The 21,597-nt window shown below is 46.8% G+C and overlaps 1 protein-coding gene across 6 annotated transcripts in view; it reads right to left on the bottom strand.

Moving 5' to 3' along the window:
- NDEL1 (nudE neurodevelopment protein 1 like 1) overlaps positions 1-20,096 on the bottom strand; it is a 29,623-nt gene extending 9,527 nt beyond the window's left edge. For 2 of the 6 annotated variants that reach the window (XM_075719590.1, XM_075719594.1), the window contains exons 1-7: positions 20,066-20,096; positions 10,368-10,465; positions 8,744-8,897; positions 6,267-6,415; positions 4,449-4,585; positions 2,141-2,314; positions 1,225-1,316 (exon numbers count right to left, since the gene is read on the bottom strand). In XM_075719590.1, coding sequence (XP_075575705.1) covers positions 1,225-1,316; positions 2,141-2,314; positions 4,449-4,585; positions 6,267-6,415; positions 8,744-8,897; positions 10,368-10,453 — 792 coding nt within the window. In that variant the 5' untranslated portion in view covers positions 10,454-10,465; positions 20,066-20,096. Of the gene's footprint in view, positions 1-1,224; positions 1,317-2,140; positions 2,315-4,448; positions 4,586-6,266; positions 6,416-8,743; positions 8,898-10,367; positions 10,466-14,414; positions 14,436-15,057; positions 15,202-17,407; positions 17,487-19,584; positions 19,637-20,065 lie in introns of those variants that run through there. The other 4 variants (XM_075719592.1, XM_075719593.1, XM_075719591.1 and 1 more) reach the window with 4 other exon arrangements.
- Between the last annotated feature and the right edge of the window lie 1,501 nt (positions 20,097-21,597).

Here is a 21,597-nt window from a genome sequence, read left to right as displayed (position 1 = left end):
GAAACCTTCTTGCAGAGAAAAGGAGTCTAAGGGGGGTGAGGCATCCTACAAGTAAGTAGTCAAACCCAAAGAAATCCTGAACATCCTGTAATTGTTACTAAAGAAATGCGCGAGCTGGAATTCTGTCTCAGTGGCAGAGCGTGTGTCTAAGAACAAGCTGGGAAAGAAGCATGCTTATTTGGCATTTCCTGTCCTTGCAGAGTAATCACATAGGATTGTGATTAAGCTCCCTAAATCCCCTGCAGACTCTTACTCCCAATGATCCCATTTTAAACATGTCACTCGGGAACCCTGAGTTGTCCTGCTGCCCTTGCAAACCAACTACGACCTCACTGGCTCCAAATGCGAGTAACAAGGTAATTTTTAATTTCAAAGTCTGCTAAAACAACTGTCTCTACTGCAGCTATTGCTATTCTCAGTGTTAACCACAAGAGACAGAGGAAAGCCAGGACCGGAGGCTAGACACTGAGGCTATCCATGCTTCCACTCAAAACACAAACCACTGAGGCACATCAACAAGCTTCTCATAACTCAAAAGTCATGTCTTCGTTCAACTGGAAAGCCTGGCATCCTAAACAACACTGAAACAGATGTTTAAAACCACTTCTTCCCCACTTACAGTGTTAATCCCTTTAAAGGCTCATGCATTTCACTTCATCACCAACTACAGATGGGAACATTTGGCTTTCTCCTGATTTATTTTCTCACTTTCTTATCAAAGCTTTCTAGATTTTTTTCCATTTTTTGCACCCGTTGCAGATCTCCCCAGGCACACGAGGAGACGCTAGCAGTGTGATCTCCCATGACATACAGTAAGTGTGCAGCAGGCACCCAGCATCTGAGATCCAGCTCTGCATCTCGGTCTCATTACAGAGGAAGCTGCAGGCCCCATTTACACTAAGAACAAGTAGCTGACGGTGTCTAACCCCATATACTAAAGTGCTTGAGAAACTTTTTACTCCAAATATGAATTTCATCACCCAAAATTGGCATCAGAACCTTAGTAACATGCTTTACAAATCAAGATGATTAAAAAAATGCTTTACAAATCAAGATGATTAAAAAAACCCCACAACATTATCACATACTAAACACCGAATGTGGATGATTTGGAAACTACAGTGTGTATTAAGCATGGGCCAAGGCATTGTTGTAATTGTGCACAAGGATGAAGGCTCAGTGACAGCAGCACAGAGCTGGAATACTTCAGTTCAGAGCACTCACCCCCACTTTCCGTAACAGATCTCCCACAATGTTGAGTGCAGATATTCTAGCTGAAGGAGTAAGGGGGCTGGTACCAAATCCGTTTGGTATAGCTGCAAACACAGACACATTTTATTATATGCTCCACTCCTCCACAGTTCATTTTTTAAAAAAAAAAATAAATAAATCAACTTCTACAGAAAAAGGCAAATCTAAAATCCTACTGCAGACTCTTTATACAATTACCCCACAATAACATACAGACTACATGATCACTAGCCATGGAAAAATGAAAAAGCTTAACTCCTGTCCGCTGCCCTCTTTCCCATTAGACCTACATGCAGAGTTCATGCACTCTCCATCTGCAATGCTATTGCCTGCAATCCATCTAATCCAGCCAGAGCTTCCCCTGGAATCTATTCTTTCTAATTTGAAAAATAATGTATTAATCCTTGTGATTGTCCATAGCATTCCAGATGGGGAATGAGACTGGACTAACATCCTGCTGCCTCACAGAGAAAACAGGACCCCTGAAAAGTATGTGTGGTAACAGAGACTCTAGCCTGTCAGAATCACTGACCACTGTTTACCCACCACTGCTACTCCACGTTTAAGCAGAAATATCAGTCACTGCACTTCCCTGCAATCCCAATGTCTTCAGTGCTCTACTGCAGGCATCTGCTGCAGCGTGCAAACGCCCACCCCCAAAAGGGGTATCTAAGCTTCATTGCCTTCCTTTTCCATGCTATTTACTCATTATACTCCTTAAATGCACCTGATGCTGCCCCAGGATTTAAACACACCTTATGCAATCCATGTGGGATCCACGCATACCTACATTTACTTCAAGTTCTCTAAAAAGCACCTGGGCTGAAATTCTTTGTTAACAAGCTGAATAAACCACCAAACAACTAGACACAATTTCTATGAATTATACCTTTTGGGGAAGGAAAACTATTTTCTGATCCTTTTCCGACGGGCGTAGCTGGTAAGGAGAGAGATGCCTGGACAGCCGAATCCATCTTCTCACAGTCTAGAGTTGGAGAACTGGGTGCTGACTTTCGGGTGACTTCTTGTTGCCTTTCTCGTACTGCTAGCTCTTGCCGTAAGTCTAAGCGTTAAGAGAAGAAAAAAGAAAAAAACAACCCCAAACAAAAAATACATATTTGCAAGTGATTTCTCTAACAAACACCCTCTCTATTCATTTGGGAGGGAGAAGGAGGAAACACTTTGCCACAATCCTATATGAATTGCTTGCTGCTGGCTTTCTCCAGCAGTGAGGACCTCCAGCTCAGAGCAGTCACAACCCAATACCATCACTTCCCATTACAGCTAGGAGTAAAGAGGCAGCAAACAGAGCCCTCCCAAGACCAGAGAGCTGCGTGGTCCCAGCAAGCACGGCAGGTGACTTCACCTCAGTATTTTTCCCCATCTGTAGTGTGAGTACCATGAAAAGTGTGTTACAAAAACTGTAGCTGGTCACAAATGCCTGCTGAACTACATTCAGCTCCTGCTCAAATAGAGGCTGGAAAAACGGAGGAATGACCTATTCTTGTGTTTCCAATTCCTTACATTATTCTTCCAGTTAATAATCCACAAGACTCCATGCTAGCCAAAGACAGTCAAAGGGTTCTATCCAGTTTCTTGATGCCTCAACAAGTAGAAGAGCAGACTGGAGATGCTGGGTAGTCCAAACGACAGGGACAGAGACTGGACATTAGGAAACCCGTGTTTTATTCTCCCCTCCTCTCCAGACTGCTGCTTACCCCTACCTTGTCCCCTCCCACTTCCACACATATTTGCTACAAAGAGCATCCAGCACAGCTCAACAATGAATCTATAAAATCTTTACAAGGGACTAGACGCAAATAAACAATATGTTACAAGGGGGTTGTTCCTTTGTGGGTGGAGCAACTTAATCTTTCACAGACCTCTTATTCCTTGCCTCAATCTCATACAATGTGCAAGAGCAAAATTAGTTGTACATTACGGCTTTTAAGTTACCATAAATATTTAGAACTTATTTTAAGTAAAACAGCACAGCTAAAATGAAAATCTATTTGGGCTCCTAGAACAGGATTTGTGGCTGTTCAATCAGAAATGTTATGTTTGCACTTGACACCCTATCAGTTCTTTTAGCGGCCAGTATTCCTGCTTGCTGTCGGGGGAGTAATATGTAGCTTTGCTACCCTAACAAATGCTAAAAATTTCCAAATGACTCATCCAAGAAAGAGGATGTCTTTTTTACTGATTATTCCAGTGTTCTAGAAAACAGTCCCCTAGGTTTTGCTGGTTTTTCCAGTTATTATTGCCCTAACCCCAAATTACAATACATGTATTTCCTCAGAAAGGACTTAATCTCCCTTTTCATACTTATTATAAAAATCCTGTGCTTCCAACAGAGGCTTTCAATTTATGGGACACAAACTTGGTTCAAAGAAGTTCACAACGGAGAACAACAACAAAAAATCCCAGCCTGTTGTCAAGTGTGTTGTCTTACATTCAGATCTGGGCCTTAACTGAGGAATTATTTTAGAAAGCTTCACTTGGGAAACAAAGTTGAAAACTACTAATCTCTAAACTACATTAATGTCAGGCATAGGCTTATGAGCCAATCATCCCCACTATTAGAGAAATCATTTTCAACCATCCATTAAAAAAATGCTTCCCCAGCATCCTCAATGTGAAATCCATTGGGGAATTTCCAACTCCTGATCATACCCCAGAACACTATCCCAAACATCTCTGATTCCACAGGTCTAAACACAGCCTTTACTGGAATATCTTAAATAAACTAGACAATTTCCAAGAGGTTTAGAAGGAACATAGGAGATAGGATTTTTAAAGAAAGTTATTTTACCATTTATCATGTATTCCCCTGTCATTTCCCTGTGCTTTCCCTTCCTGTACAAGGCATAAAACCACAGTGAGTGGGAACTTTTGAAGTACACTTCCTCAATTCTATTACATCTGTGGAACATAGCATTTTTGTACTCACCTGTGTTAAAAAACCTGAATGAATCTGATATTAATTTTGCCCTACATGAGGAAATTTTTCCTCTTAGCTACACTGGACATACGAAGAATAGAGAACATACTGTTAGTAATACCTAACGCTTACATTACGCATCCAGTTCAAGTCTCACTATGTGAGGCTTTCTATAAACATGAGCTTTGGTTGCTACACATCTCTCTTAGCAAGCCAACAATGTACCAAGACACAGAACTAATCAAGCAAGCCATACCTCTCGCTTCATCCTTTAATCTCTGTACAGAAACTAGCAATGATTCCTTGTCATCCAGTTCACTTTCTAAAAATGCATTTCTCTCAATAGCTTGGTTCAGCCTTTGTTCAAAGTCTTCCAATGAAACTATTGTTGCCCTAGAAACAAAATCCAGAATATTAGGTTCTTCAGCTCAGCCAACATAAAAGCATATTCAAAAACACAATAGAAGAAAAATGTTAGCAGGGTCTACATTCAAGTTAGTCATTTGAAAGCTATAGAAATACCTCTTAGAAAGGACTAATAAACTCCAAACAAGCAGGGGAATAAGATGAAAAGAACATGATAGCATCTGGCTCTCAGAGATCTACCAAAGAGCTGGGAAAGAGCCAGACCAGTGCACCCATCTCCATTTTTCCCAAGCCTTGCTCGTGCTGGTTTTGGCTGGGGTAAAGTTAATTTTCTTCATAGTAGCTAGTATGGGGCTACATTTCGGATTTGTGCTGGAAACAGTGTTGATAACACAGGGATGTTTTCATTACTGCTGAGCAGTGCTTACACAGAGTCAAGGCCTTTTCTGCCTCTCACATCACCCCACCAGTGAGTAGGCTGGGGGTGCACAAGAAGTTGGAGGGGACAGAGCCGGGACAGCTGACCCCAAATGACCAAAGGGGTATTCCACACCATATGATGTCATGCTCAGCGTATAAAGCTGGGGGAAGAAGAAGGAAGGGGGGGGACACATTCAGAGTAATGGCGTTTGTATTCCCAGGTAACCGTTATGCATGATGGAGCCCTGCTTTCCTGGAGATGACTGAACACCTGCCTGCCCATGGGAAGCAGTGAATGAATTCCTTTGCTTTGCTTGTGTGTGCAGCTTTTGCTTTCCCTATTAAACTGTTTTTATCTCAACCCATGAGTTTTCTAACTTTTATTCTTCTGATTCTCTCCCCCATCCCACCAGGCAGGAATAAATGAGTGGCTGCGTGGTGGTTAGTTGCCAGCTGGGGTTAAACCACAACAACACTGCAAAGCCATACATTTAATCAGTGCATTAGCTCAGGTGGTACTACACTCTCCAGAGCTGTGGACAGGCAACAGCCCAGCAAATGCAGAAAGCAGGGCACTGGGATATTACCTAAGACCCAGTTCGTTCCATGATTTCAGTGGGATAACTCATGTGTGTCAAAAGTTAGTCATGAGGTTAAGAGCCTTGTGGAAACAGGGCCTCAGCTCTCAGATCTTTTTGCCAGATAGCCAGAGGCTCACTCCTGCTCCCACTGAATCAATGGCAAAATTCCCATTCAGCAAAACGGAAGCATGACCTACTCCAAAACTGGGCGTTTCTAACAGCAGCCTGTTCATTTTATGCATTTATAAAGGACACATTTGTTCCCTACAGTCATTAAGCTGTTATGCAAGGGAAGAGGAGACTCCTTTGGCCTGTTTTATTTAAAAGGAACTATGTAAAGTATTAGGTACTTACTTCAAAGGGGCTTTGAGCTACAAGGATCACAAATATATTGTAAGAGTCACCTAGCTGGTAGTATCGAAAGCAGTGTTCTGGCCCAGCTTGCTCTAAGTCTGCTTGTTTCTCACAGGAACACGAAGCACTTTTGTCTCCCTGCCTTTCTTGCTGTAACATAATGCTACCAGCTAATGGAGGTGAACTCCAAGGGTAAACTGCACTGTTCAAAGAATCAAATGTCTTGGGGTTTGTTTGGGATTTTTTGAACATGTGTTATTTTCCCTTTTAAGGAATAATAAAATTATCAATCTGAGTAGCAAAGAAAAGATCTAGTGAAAACTTGAAGGAAAGAAGGAGTTTGCAGGCTTCACCTCTTTGCACGTTCCAAGTCATCGTTGGCCTGCTCCAGCTCCCTCACATACTTATGCAGCTGATCTTTAATGGCCCGTGTCTGGCTCAGGTCATCCTCTAACAAAGACACTTGCTTGTAACTTTGTGCATACTGGTGCTCCAGTTTCTCCTGAAATAAGAAGTAGCAAGATAAATATCAGTCGCATACACTCTCCAAGTCATCAGTAGTAAAATGGGACAAAGAAAGTAATATACTTGCTTCAGTCTGCTGATTTGGGATTGCTGGTAATACAGAGCACAAGTCGGAGAGGTAGAAGGAACACGCTCTGAACATCAGAGCTGGACACAGTATAAAAATCACAAATACTGCATTGTGCACAGACATCTCGCCATAACACAGCTGGCTGCTCAGAGATGCATCTCTGCATCTGTTCCCAACAGCCTGCACTGACAGCTGCTCTGAAGCCTCAAACATCTAGGAAGCCAGAGAGAAATCTAACTGCACAGCCTCCCCTTCAGTACCTCTCCCTTGACAACAGCCACACTATCACCAGAAATTGTCTGGTATCTCCATTAGCAAAAATGAGAGCCACTGAAATTTGTTACAAAACCTCCAGGTACCTAAGCTCATCTTCAAAAGACTGGAAGAATTCACTCCCAAACACACTCTCACCAGCCCTGAGGGTACAGACAGGGGCTTATGGAAAAACAACCAATCTTATAGAACACGGTACTGACCTTACAGATACAGCTGGGACCGGATATGTGAACAAGTAATCCCATAAACGTTACTTCCACTGGGTAAGCTTTCAACCTTTGCCTTCACTAAAATAACCAAGAATACCAAAAATAATGCTTTTCCAAGATACCAAAAGAGGCAGGAACTTGTTAGATGTATTGGGTTTGTGTGGCAAGGTTTCAGTAGCAGGGGGTCTACAGGGGTGGCTTGTGTGAGAAGCTGCTAGAAGCTTCCCCTATGTCCAATAGAACCAGTGCCAACCGGCTCCAAGACGGACCTGCCACTGGTCAAGGCTGAGCCAATCGGCAACAGTGGTAGCACCTCTGGGATAACACAGTTAAGAGAAGGGGAAACAAAAAAACCCCAACAGGACACAAACTGCAGCTGGAGTGAGGAGTGAGAATACGTGAGAGGAACAACTAGGCAGACACCAAGGTCAGTGAAGAAGGAGGAGGTGCTCCGGGCACTGGAGCAGAGATTCCCCTGCAGCCCCTGGTGAAGACCATGGTGAGGCAGGCTGTGCCCCTGCAGCCCATGGAGGTACATGGTGGAGCAGATATCCACCTGCAGCCTGGGGAGGACCCCACGCCAGAGCAGGGGATGTGCCCAAAGGAGGCTATGACCTGGGGGGAAGCCCATGCTGGAGCAGGCTCCTGGCAGGACCCGTGGAGAGAGAGGAGCCCACGCTGGAGCAGGTTTGCTGGCAGGACTTGTGATCCCGCAGACTGCTCCTGAAGGATTGCACCCCATGGAAGGGACCCACACTGGAGCAGTTTGTGAAGAACTGTAGCCTGTGGGAAGGACCCACATTGGAGAAGTTCTTGGAGGATTGCCTCCCATGGGAGGGACCCCATGCTGGAATGGGGGAAGACTGTGAGGAGTCCTCCCCTGAGGAGGAAGGAGTAGCAGAGACAACATGTGATGAACTGACTGCAACCCCCACTGTCCCCCTGCGCCACTCAGGGGGAGGAGGTAGAGAAAATTTGGTTTTATTTCTCATTACCCTACTCGGTGTCAATTGGCAATAAATTAAACTGATTTTCCCCAAGTCAAGTCCATTTTGCCTGTGACAGTAATTGCTGAGTGATCTCCCTTATCTTGACCCATGAGCTTTTTTGTTATATTTTTTCTTCCCTGTCCAGTTGAGAAGGGGAGTGATAGAGCAGCTTTGGTGGGCACCTGGCATCCAGCCAGGGTCAACCCACCGCATTAACATAGAGGCATCAATTAAAAGTTACCTTCTGCACATGCAGATACTTATGCAATTCCAGTCTGCACAGATATGGCTGTTCAGAATGAATTAGGAGATACTCTCTGAAAGATTTGCACAAATTGCCCATCTTCAGCTTCCGTTAAGGTCTCATAAAAGCAAGGAGGCCTTGTGGGAAAAAAAAACTAGTTTGTGAAGAAAGATGACAACGCAGTGATCTGACAAAATATACTTGTGTTGTCCACCCTGTTGCTATGCTGATGTTGCCTGTATAACTAATAAAGCTACTACTTGGCAAAGCCTAGAGAATTCAAACAAATGCGCACAAACTCCATGACAAGAGTTTCATGTGAACAATGAAATGAAATCAGAAATTTCCCTGGTAAGTTGCTGGCCTTATTTGGAGTACGTACCATACTTAAGTCTGGATCTTAGACAACTCCTTTACTTCATTTGGATATTCAGTGACCAAGAACAGACAGACAATGTAAAATGAGATCCAAAACGTATCTGTAAGAAGAGCCAATGCTATTACAGAAAAGACCTACCTTTAATGTCTCCACTTCACACTTCAGTCTTTGGTTATCTGCTTGCAAATCTTTATTCCTCTGCTCAGCTTGTACTAGCTGTGCCTCCAACTCAGCTTCTAATTCTCTGCTTCCCTCCTGAAATTCAGCCAGCTCTTCACGAGCTTCCTGGAAGCTGTAAGGAGAGGGTTTCATCAGTTGAAAATCCAGTATCTCCCAAGTTATAACAAAATCCACAGCTCTTCTAAAATAATAAGCTGAAAAAACAGGAGTTTTGAAGTACTTAAGTGTCATCCATAGACCTCTAAGGGGAAAAAGAAAAATGGGGAAATGAAGAAATGACATTAAACTTAGCTATAAAAGGAAATTAATTCTCTTATATCAAAACAAACAGCTACATTAAATGCATGTGTGAATACAAACCTGTATCAAGGCTATTTACAGGATTCATGGGAGTCTGAAAACCACTTTGTACTCCATTAGCTTTCACTGCTAGCAGACTTGATAGAGTCAATGAATTAAGCAAACATTTAACCTGATTTTGGTCAAAAACTGTAAGAGAGAACAACAGTCTCTGGATCTCTGCACTACCTGGAAATTTAAGGTTCTTGAAAAGCATGAAGGTTTGAATCTTGGGGTTACTGAGCACTTTGGCAGGAAGTCAGCACATACCTACCTTATGCCACTGCAAGTTATTAAATACTAGAAGTAGCCACTCCACATACTTTGCTTATTAAATTTGCATCTTTACCATACATAATAACTCAGCTCTTAGCAAGCAGCAGAGAAAACTAACAAGGCTTTAGGAAACAACATATCCATTGGTGTCTAAGACACTGGGTTCTGACACCCAAGAACAGCTTAGGGTTCTCAACATGGACAGGCCCCTCCACATGCCAAACACTACTCCCCGCCCCCCCCCACCCCCACAAAAAAAAAAAAATCCAAAACCAAACAAAAAAGCAGCTTGCACCTTGGGCTTGAGAGAGGTTTAACTGGTTTCACCTCAACTGCACGAGTAACACTGAACGCAAAGAAAGCTTTCCAAAGAAAATAAACAAACTAGGAGCCTCCAATGCCCCCAACCCAAAAAAAACCCAAACAAGAAGCATGGTATTACTCAAGACAGCAACCTCTCTTGTTGTTTTTGGTAACCAAAAAGCCCTGCACCCCCCTAAAAGATGTAAACCATAGCTACAGGCTGGACTATGAGGTACAATACACTTCAATAAATTGCAGCAGACACCAAATCAGCCACTTCTCATACCAGTAATTCAACTACAAGAAGCTTGAGGGAACAGTAATGATACAAGGAAAGCCCAAAGGTGCCTTCTTATGATAAAATATCAAGATACTACTTAAGGCAGCACTTTAATTATACAAAGATGCACATGATCGCAAAAGGGCTCTGCTCTTGCTCAAACATGCTCAAAACATAGCCTGGAGCTTATGGCATGGTAACACTGTGCAAGAAACACTCAGCTCCCACAAGGCTGGAAATTGTAAAGCTGGATTTAAAGCTGGAAATGCAGAGATTCTTCCTAAAATATCTAATACCCATCTTGGTGTGGCCTTGCAGAGAAACAGATTAAACAATGTTCTGGTCATTAAGAACCAAATCCAGCCTGCCAATCTACAACAGTACCTTTGTTTGTACTTCAAGGAAAGCTCTTTCCAATACGCAGTTTCCTCCTTTGGACTTGAAAAAGTCGGGATTTCTTCACTGTCCATGATCAATATGACCTGCAGGATACAAACATAAGAATACACTCAGGATAAATAGACAGGCAGACTGTCCCTGAAACTGCTGCTGTGTAATGGGCTTCATCACCACAGCGTTTCTGACAGCGGCATCCAGACTTGGCACCTGCAAGTGGGATGTTAATGATCCCTAACAAGCATCATTCAGCACAGAGACCTGCCACAACAAGCAACATAATTTTACCAAGCTTCTGGAAATGCTCATGCAGCAGCCTGAAATAAGACCAGAAATTTTGACTGTATTTGGTACTTGCCACTGAAACACCAGTGAATGCCACAAGCTCACTTAGGACCACAGTTGATAAAGATATTAAATTTTACAGCTATCACAGTTTCCACTTTTGTTCATAAAATGTTCTTAAAGAGATTTTGCCTCCTGTCGCCAACACAGTGATGCACACTACAACTCCTATTAGAGCTGCAAAGGCATTTGATGAATGAAGACAAACACTCTGAGGTCAACCACTAACATGCTGTGCTGTGGAGATTAAAATTCAATTTACTTTTCCTGTGTTGAGTCCTAGCTAATTCCTGCTTTTGTGTAAAACAGGTAGGTAACAGAAGTTATCCATATAGTTTTACTCCCTCTGTCCTCTCAAACAGACACAAGAAAGATCAGCCTCTCTCATAAAATTACATGGTCGCATCATACAACAGCACTTCCAGCCTGGAGGTGTTCAGAGGACCAGCTTCCCGCACCAAAGCAGGGGGACCACGCTCTCTGGATGAAGACCTCCTTTCTTCAGCTGCTTGGACCACTGGATGCCATTTGCATCACTGCTTGGCTATTACCCAGCATAAGAAACACAAACCCAACGTGTACTTTTTATACTGCTGCTCAGTAATAGAGCAAATACACAGTCCAGGCAGGGGGACACAAGACATTTGAGGCCTTGACACACACCAGGTCTCAGAAGCTGATGAAGATGAAGAAGTGGTGGTCATGGTCCTGCCATGCACAGCAGGACCAAGAGTAGCGTTCAGATAGGCCCAGTTCCCAACCACAGCCAGGAGATACACCACACCGTGTACCATTTCTGAACTCTCCCCAAGCAATCCCGCAACTCTTTTACAAGTAGGCATCTTTTTTTTTCTCCCCAAAAGCCAAGACTCAAATTCTGTTACTAAGATCCAGAAAAGAACAAGCTGAAACCAACCTCTGTTTAAAGCAGAGGCTTTAAACAACGCTTGCATCAAACTCATCTATCAGTAATAGCTGACCTAGAAGTCCTGACTTTCACACTCTAACAGGCATCAATAGCCAACACTGTCCCTTCAGGCCTAAAATTGTTACACTAATATGTCCTGCATCTCAGTGACCCACATTTTAAGACACCTAAAAGTGGGACAAAACAATGCCATGCTTTCATCAATGCCATGCTTTCATCAGAGGGCAGACAGGCTCATTTCAGAGACTGGCACTTATCTCACAAATAAAGCTGGGCAGAACTGGCACATTTATTCTTCAGCTGGGACTGCAGCTGCCACAGTGCAAGGGCACAAAATCAAATTTATCCAGAGGGTGCTAAGTGCCTTGAAAACACCCCAACTCTCACACTGTGTTTACTTAACTTCACAGCTTTATCGTAGAAGCAAGTTTGTCATGAACCAGGTCTCCACGCTGCCCGAGAGAACTGATGGTGTTTCCTTTTCTGCATTGCCCTGTACTAAGAAAACAAAACATACATGTGGAGCCATTATAATTCCCCCACCACATGTATTTTCAGTCCTGCTGTACCTCTTCAGATAAAAATTTCTTCGGGTGTATTTGCTTCAGTTGTTGCACCTGTTACCAAGGCAGCTTAATCACAACACAGGGACAAATCTTAAGTCCTACGCAAAAGACTGTTTACAGTGGAGGTAGAGCCCATGAATCACCTCCCAGACTGTCGTGGTTTTGCAGCCGGGTGCATTAAGGCGAGCAGACATCTGCTGTGGCTCAGGCACATGTCAGTTAGCTCCGGAACTGTGATTCAGATTGCCAGAAAGAGGTGAACAGCTCGACTCGGCTACCAATGCATGCTGCCTGTAACATCAGTCCTGCACTGATCTTACTGAAACCGCTTCAGTAAAAGCCTTCTGACCTTTCCCTCTAATGCACTCAGCTCTAAACTGGCACACTTCAAGAGGCTTAGATCAGCAAGAAGTACATTCTCCCCAAAATAAATGAGGCGTAGCACAGAACCGGGTCCGCTCCCACAGCTCCAGAGGAGCTGATCTCAAAAGGTAAACATCCAGGAAGCCACCTGTCAGCAAAATTCAGGATGTGTTTAGAAAAAAGTTTGTACAAGGAAGCATCTTAACATTGTTTCCTAGAAGTAGCCAAGATAAGGTACACCTGGGCCCAAGACTCCTCCCTGTCTGCTCACACAGGGCACATCCTTGGAGATAAACAACCGAGGAATCCCTGCAAACATGGCAGTCTGCATGAGAGCAGCAAGGGCTGTCTGGGACCCACAAGTACTTACGGAGTCACCAGCTGCCAGTGCCGGAGATTTCCGTGCCCTCCCCCCAGCCCCAGCCTTGTCAAAAGACCCTTCCCTTTTAGACACCAGAGGGAGGAGATTCAGCCCTCATACTTCAGGCCCCTCGGCAGCAACTCTTCCTTCCTAAACCCACCCAGCGGGAGCAAGCTGACCTTTTCCAAGTCCACCATCCCTTGCCCACCTTGCTTAAGCAGGTGATAGCTCATGATTACCCACGCCCCATGTCTACCATCATGCCTAACGCTATCAGCATGGATTTTTGATCTGCTAACTGCAATGCATAAACACCTACATCAGATGCTAATGCCAGCATGCAACACTAAGCTTCAACATCCATATCCGAGTTTTTGTACAGTTACATCACTTGTCTTCCCTCACATGCGTGAGGAGCAAGAGAAAGAGATAACAGCACATATACACAGTCTGCAAACAAGTTGGTTCATGGCCAAAATACTAGTTTGAGAGTTGGGAGATGCAGACAGCTTCTCAACTTGCCACCAGCACACATGTGGCCATAAGCAAATCACATCACTTCACTTCCGCCAACCTTTGCCCAGTCCCTCTATATATGGCACAGAAACAAGGGCCTACCTAAACACATGCATATGCCTGGCAGAAAGCAACTCCTAGGCCTTATCAGAACATAACTAGACAATTTTAAACATCTCATGTGTGGGAGAGTGCATGCCCACAGAATACCAGGACTTTAACAAAAACTGCTTTGCTTCAGCCTGTTGCCGGTTGCTCTGGCTCTGGGCATTACGTGAGGAGCCGAGAACCAGCACGGCAAGTCCTTCCTATTCATGGGCTTCTTCGCATACATGGCACTTGCAGAATCAAGCCTTTGACAAACAACACTGAGGCTTTCAGGATACAGACAAGACAATGCAGCAGCGTCTTCCAGGGAAAATGAGAGCAGGCTTATGCTGCTGCCCACTCGAAATTCATTACAACACGCTTAGCATTCACGCAGCACCCTGGGAAAACTCAGCTATGCGGGCATAACTCCAGGATCCGAAGCAGCTCTCAAACAAGAACTATGTTCAAAACACGGTGGCTCCTTTCAAGCCTCCCCTTACAGAGTCAGCGGGACAGAGTAACTCTCCACTGTTAAAATGGAACCGCTTTTCCATGCTGTGATCACTCAAAAAAAATGCAGCTTGTAGGTTAAGAACTTCTCTAAATCCGGGGGGTTTTGTACAGGACAAATCTGGTTTCCCACCTCCAAAAGCCTCCTTACAAGTGAGATGCTTAGTATCCTCTGGATATTGCAAGAGCCAAAGGCTGAATCCAATATGTAGCAGAAGTAACTAAACTAACATGCAGATGGTATTTTTCAAGTAGCTTAAGGAATCTTGCATTCAAGGCCAAACCAAAATCTTTAAGCAGCCACCTTTCCGCTAAGTCATGAAAACACAAACACAGCTTGAAGTGTAACACAGTACCTTAAAAAAGCTTCCTGGGCTCTCTATGTGACTGGAGGCTGCTGCTAGGGTTTGGATCAAATATCAGATCAAAACATGAAGCTTGAAATATAACACTATGCTTCAACTTTTACCCACCCCTTCCCACGGCTGGGAATCCACTCCTCCCCACTCTCAAAGTCAACTTAATTCACTGACGCATCGTGGTAAGGATGAGCTATAGAAGCATGTCCAAAATGATTTTACGTACTACTCAAAGGCAGCTGCAATTCACCCAGGATGTATCTGCAGCATCCCAAGCAGCTGGATAAGCCATCCCTCCTGATTTTAACCACACCACATTCTCCCATTTAAAACTATATGGCAAATACTTGTAAGCTAAAGTGAATGAATATTATTTAATGTTCATGAACAGGTCGTTTTCCTGCACATAGGCCACCAGCTTTCTTCTTCACAATCCTGTTTACCCAATATTTTCAGACACCAAACACAAAGAATTAAGCAAAGTAATGCCACTCAGGTGCAACAAGCCACAGTGCTAAGACTCCCCCATCCACACATTGCTGCCCCACCACCAAAGGAAATGCAAACATCCATGGGCCTTTCAAATTAAACAAGTAAATACCTAAAATAGGACTTGATAAAGAAATTCTGTCAAGCTCACCTCTGGCCTTCAGTTCTCAAAATAACAACCCATTCTGGCTATCAGAGTCCCCAGAACTGCCAAGACCCACGTAATTGCTATGGTCATCCCGTTCTTGCAGGGAACAACTTGCTGTTGTGTGCTGGCACCGTCCAGAGCTGCCACGAAGAGCAGGAAGGACTGTCAGCAAACCAGGTCTTCTTCCTCTTCCCATTTTATGCTGATTCACAGACAGAAAAGCAGAAGAAATCCTGTTTCCACCATTCTACACCTTCTCAAACCACAAGAACCAACAGGTAACCCCCCAAACCCCTGAAGCTCTGGATTTTTTTCCAAAACCCAATCAGGATTCAAAGCAAAGGAACCTGAGCACTCTAGCCAAAAACCAAAGCAAGTTTGCACTGTTTTTCACTTATTAGAATATGGAAAACAAACAAACAAAAGCCATGGATTAGATTTCACCAATCAATTTGAGTTTGTTTTTCTCATCCTGAAATAAGAGCTGGAGGCATTTTCATATGCGTTTTGGAAGGCTGCCTGCTTCCATTGCTGCTTCAGAAAGCAAACCTCTGTCTTTTCCTGCAATACTATTTTTGAACTGAATGTTCTCTGGTGAACCACAACAAATGCCTCCTTGCCTCTTAGAACAGCAGCATATGAGCTTTCAGGGAAAAAAAGTCACAGAGCCCAGCATCAGCACAACACTCCTTCCTCTGGTGTAATAATAAATCCTGCATTTCCAATTTGGACAGCACAGGAGGCAGAAGATAACCAAATCCTACCTGCAGGAACTTTGTGCCAGGTTCAGACTAAAAGCCTTTAAGATAACCAAGCAGCATACAGTAAAGCCTTCTTATCTCAACAGCCTCTTGTGGAATCGGCCTTATTAATCAAATAAAACAGGTATGCTTTACACCACATGGCCAAGACTTGCACACCTTGTGAATGTATGATATCCAGTGGGGCAAAAAAAAAACCCCTTGATGAGTTAGCTAGCACTGCCATGCAAGCCTTGAAACCAGAAGAAAGGTACTGATGCAAGAAGGCTCTTTTCAGAAATCAAGCTACAACTACCAGAGACATCAGAATTTAGTATTAAAAAAACATTTAACCCTTTCACAAACATGAGAACTTTAAGACATCCGACCTGTATTTGTTCCCAAGTAACACCCCTGAAGTGCCTGAAAAAGGAAAATCTGAAGAGGTTGGTGCTCCTAATGCAGGTTCAGTATCTGCACAGATGAAGAAAAGGCCCCTGAAGACGTGCATGTCCCAGAGCAACCTGGGCCTGACCATGAGAACAATTTGCTCCCAGCTCCATACCTGGCAAACCCAGAGGGACGGATCCACACAGAGCAGAAGGGTGTGGAGTAAACAGCAAACTGAGAAGGAAATTAAGGCTGTGAAAAGGATACGCTTCTTCCTGCCTTAGTCTTAGCTCTCTGGAAAACCACCTCTTAGAAAAGTCGGTGAGATACGATGAGCACCAGGAGCACTGATCCTGACTCTACAATGGAGGCTGACAGCTGGCACAAGCTGCCACATGCCTGCACCACCCCCACCTCTGGAGATTATCCACCCAACTGTCATCTTCTCAAACTCATAGTTGCCTGGTTTCTCTTTAAACCTTCAAAAATTACAGAGCATCCTACCCAGAAGCAATGAATTTATCCGAGAGCTTATGACATGCACAGCAAAGAGCTTGCAACAAATGACAGCACATGGGTCCCTTGGGCCTCCCTATTATCTCAGCAATTAATACCATCCCAATGACAACATTCCCTGGAAACATGGTGGCCAGAGGGCTAAGATGCTTCTGGACACTGCAGAATGACAAGTGACCAAGAAACTTAAAGTGAAAAGCACTTAGCACAGGTTTCTTCCAAGAGGAGTGAATTCTGTTGCTTTTACATCTCTGAAGTTCTACCAGTGCTAGGGAGGGGAAAATGGTTTTGAAAAAATACTACCCAAAGTCAGAGGCCAGCCATCAACAGGCAGGGCCTTAGGTCTCTTTAGTAAGACCTTAACAAGATGAGAGTTAAAATAAGGCCCCAAACTCTGCATTGATCAGGACAAGGAAGCAGCACAATCTGCTACTGAGCTTTATCAACAGAAGAGCCCTCGAGGGACACAGTCATATCAAGAAAAATATGCTCTGATGGGTATGTCTTGTTTTGCTCATGGATGAGTACAGTAGTGAAAAGACAGTTTGCTTGAACATACTTCATAGTTTATCTTGATCATGTTTATGGCATCACAAACATCACGAACTACTATAAAAAGACCATTTTCTTTCTGTAGTCTGACTTTCCCTGCTTCTCAAAAATAACTGTAATAGACTGAGGGAATAAATAGTACTTTGTTGCCATACGTTTTGGTAGTCTACTCCCAGACATGACTCCAGAGACGACTCATTGTGGCATCAAGGTCACAGACATCATCAGTCTTGTGTATTCTCTCCACTTTCTTCTTTGTCTTCTCTTTCCTTCTCCACCAAATGAGGTATTACCTCACATGTCTGCAACCTCTAAAGAGTCAGGGAAGGGAAAAAAAAAAAAAAGAGGGCTTTCCCCCCTCTTCACATTACCCTCACAAGAGGGTGAGGAAATTAAATCACTATGCCTCTGAACACATACCTTCACCTCTAATTCCCAATGACATGCAAGATCAAATCTTCACATGTGCGAACCAAAAGGAGAATGCCTGGGCTCTGCCCCTGCGTATACAAGATGAATACAGAGCCCAGCCAGGTCTGGCTCTAAAAGCAAGACAGAGGATCTCTTCCAGGGCAGACCTAACACTGTTAATCCAAAAAATGCACTACTTAACGCCCACCTGTCATATTCTGTACAACTGCCTTTAACCGGCGCTGTCAACCAGCATGCCTGTGCAGTCACTTTGCTGACACATCAAATTTAAATAGAAATAAATAAATATAAAAGCCTCCTAGTCATTTTTCTGCCCCAGGACAACTCCTTCCTCTTACAGTTACTAATACCTGTAAGAAAACACTGACCTTGACGAGGCCACCTACCCTCAGCAGGTGCCCAGGAATTGTTTCTGGAAAAAGGGGAGAAAAAAAAAAGAAAAAAAAAAGAAAAAAATTGCTCAACTATCTAAAGAACTCTTCTACTGTGGTTTCATATACTTAACCACTTCTCAGGGCAATAAACACCAGAAGTACCCTCTGCCTCTCTGAACTCATGACCAAGTCAAGATAGTTTCAGAGGGAAGAGAGAAGCCCTGAGTCACCGAATACTCCCGGCACAAACTGGCTGAGAGCGATGAAGCTGGGCTGCGGGTGCGCGAGGATGGCTCTCCTCCTCCCTAGGAAGGAGAGAGAGATGCATTAATGAGAAGTCACTTAACTGGAAGTCTACTCTAGTCATGTATTTCCTCTTGTGTCAGATGTGTTCATCCATTATGGCATGTCTGCTGCAATTTGGGTCAAACTCATCAAACTGGGAGTACGAGGCAGGGACTGTTTGAGTTTGGTCATGTTTATATGAAATACAACAAGACTCACTAAGCTGAGATGGAGGCGATAAAAACCTCAGAGAAAAACCCGTACAGAATTACTGAAAAATACTCGATAGAGATGTACCCTAGGCATCTGATATACCAAGTATTTTATGAGAATGAGGGCAAATCATATGTCCAGTTCTTTGTCTGTGACTGGGAGCAGACGACAGAAAAATAAACACCTTCTGGGACAAAGCCACCTACAAAGGAGGCAGAGTGACTATAAAGGGAGCAGCCACGCTCCCTGATGCCACCCAGGAAAGTCACCAAACTTACTCTGCCGCATGCTTCTACAAACACACACGGTTAAGTCCCTTTGCATTTGGAAATTGCTCTTATGAAGGAGTGAAGTCAAAAGCAACCCGCCACCATCAAAGCCATCCTGGCTGCCCTCCTCCCTGGTGCAAGACAGCACAGCACAGCCCACCACAGTTCAGCAGAGAGCAAGGAAAAAAAAAGTGTCCTTTCCTCTCAGACATCGGGAGGGAGTCACTGCCACAGCCCCGGGGACGGCGGGACCTGGGGGTGAGTCAGGGCGCCTGCCTCCCGCCTGCAGACCCGAGGGCAGACAGGAATAGCTCAGGAGCCGGACAGGCTCTGTCGGTTGGGCAGTTTTGGCTTAACCCATCCGAATTCTGCAATTTCCCTCTGACCCTTGCCGCAGAAGCGCACCATTGGGCTGCTATAACCGCCCCGGCCACCCTCCCTCCCCGTCAGCCGCTAGATACCCTGACCCGGGCTTGCCAAACCCTGACGCGTTCACAGGCCGATGTACGTCCCTGCAAGGACGTGCGACGAGGGGAAGCGAGGCGCGATGGTGCAGTAAGAAATCGCGTTTACTTCCTCCGGGCCCGGCCACAGCAGGCGCCCACAGCCCAGGCACCGCCAGCACGCACAGGAGAGCGGGCAGCTCGGGGCCCAGAACCAGGAGTTCTCAGGCAAACCCAGGCTCCGCCGCCGAGCCTGCCCGCGGGAAGGCAGTGCCAACCAGACGTGGCGCCTTCACTCACGCTCAGCTGAAAATACCTGTAAAAAGGGGGTTTTCCCCCGCAGGCAGCTGCTTCCGGGCAGGCACGGCCGGCCCCGGCGGGCAGCGGTGCCCGGACACCGCGTCGCCCACCCCGCGCTGCCGCGGCCTCAGCGGCTCCCGGCCCCGGGCTCTGCCCGCCGGCCCCCAGGAGGCGACGGGCGGGGGGAACCGGCTCGCGCAGGGCGGCGGCCGCGCAGGCAGGGCCGAGCCGGGCCGGCCAGTGACAAGCACTCGCTTCCGCCAATGGGAACCGGCGGGGCGGCGCCGCCAGCCAACGGCGCGCGGGGGAGGGCGGGACCTGCCCCGTTGTCAGTTTGCAGCCAATCGGCAGAGGGGTGCGGGACCCGCAGCCCCCGGCACCGCGAGGGACGCCCCCCCGCTGCCGCGTCCCCTCCCGTCCCACCCGCGTTCCCCCCTCGCCAGGCCGGCTGGAGGCCGCCGCGGGGGTCCCCGGCCTCCGCAGCCGCCGCCACTCACCGGAGCGCATCCCCTGTCACAGCCGCAGCACCACCCGCCGGCGCCGGGTCTGCCTCATCCGGGTACTCCGGGGGGCGGGGCCGCGCCCGTGATGCAACGTCAGGGCGGGGGGCGGGGACACTGCTGTCACGGAAGGGGCGGGGCGGGGGCGGGGTCTCTGCGGGTCGCGCGGCTGGGGCGGCGTGCGCGCGTGGCGGCGGCCCCGGCCCCGGCTTGTGCTTCGCGTCCCCTCCTGGGAAACGCCGGCACCCTGCCCCAGCACGGCGTTGGCGTCCCCCAGCTGCGTGCCCCCGTCCCGCTGGCCGCCCCCGGGGCCGGCCGGCCGGCCCGCTCTTCTCCCTTCTTACCGCATTTGTTGCCGGCTCCCTCCCTGTCTCCCGCGGCTCCATCCCCGGTGCCCTCAGGAGGGGCAGGCCCAAGCATCGGCACCGCAAGCCTGGGCCGCTGCACATCCATCGCTGAAGGCGAGCAGTTGAGAGGGGAGCGGGCCGGCACGGCAGCGTGGCCCCCGCGGCTGAGATGCCGCCCTTGCTCACCCCCATCCTTGCGGCTGCTGCCTTGCTCCCTGCGCGGCTTTGCTGTCCCAAGGCAACCTGTAGAGCAGGGAAACGCACTGTGGGGAGATGCTTTTTGAACCCCCAGGGACCCCACTGGCCCCGAGCCAGGCTTAGGGCAGCCGATGGCCTCCAAGACCACCCGTGTCCATCCTGGCTTTCTTATTCCCTGCTTTGTTGGCACAGCATTTCCCCGCTGGCAAGTGGCTCACCCGCTGCCCCACGTCGCTGCCCTCATGCCCTCTGCATGTGCCTCTGTAGCCCCCGGGGGCCACGGGCAGGGGAGGGCAGGGTGCCTCCATGGTGCCACCCAGACGGGACCTGCCCCGCAGCTGACTTTCCGACTCCCTTGTGCTGACCTAGTACTTAAGCTTTGTTTGCATGCTTAATTTCCTGCCCTCTGTAATTAGCTGTCTGGCCTGTCATTAACGGCAGGAGGTGCTGTTGGGATGCCCTCATGCTTCCCTTGCTGTGGGCTGCATGCGCGGCTGCGCCAGCTGCCCTCATCGGAACAGCCTGTGTCCTCCATGAGCACGGTGCCACCAAGGCCACCTTTGTCCCCGCATCTGTCCCCACAGCCTCTCCTCTGCCATGTCCCATCCACCCATAGGCGGGGTTATCCAGGGCTGATGCTTCAGTGCTTTTCCACCTTTTCCTGCAGCAGATGGGACAGGTCATTGCAGACAAGCTGAGGATGGAGAGTACGCACCTCTCCCACCCCAGCTGGGTGTCCAGCCAGCAGGATGGATGTCCCCTGATGCCTGTGCAGGACTTACAGGGTCACCCTGCATGACCTGGGTATTACACAAGGCCACAAATGCTGCTCAGCAGAGTCAGCACGGAGCCCAGGACGTGTGGCAAAGCGCGACTCTGAGCCACACGCTGCACCTGAATTAGAGGCTGCAAGAGGTGGGGAAGCCACAGCGTCCTCTGAGAAGTCATCCCAGTGGCAAGTTGCCCTTGGAGCTGCCTCACCTC

The sequence above is a fragment of the Pelecanus crispus genome, chromosome 12, assembly GCF_030463565.1.
Source record: "Pelecanus crispus isolate bPelCri1 chromosome 12, bPelCri1.pri, whole genome shotgun sequence".
Taxonomy (NCBI): Eukaryota; Metazoa; Chordata; class Aves; order Pelecaniformes; family Pelecanidae; genus Pelecanus; species Pelecanus crispus.
Note: the sequence above shows the minus strand (reverse complement) of the source record. Positions and strands in the feature narration are given on the sequence as shown.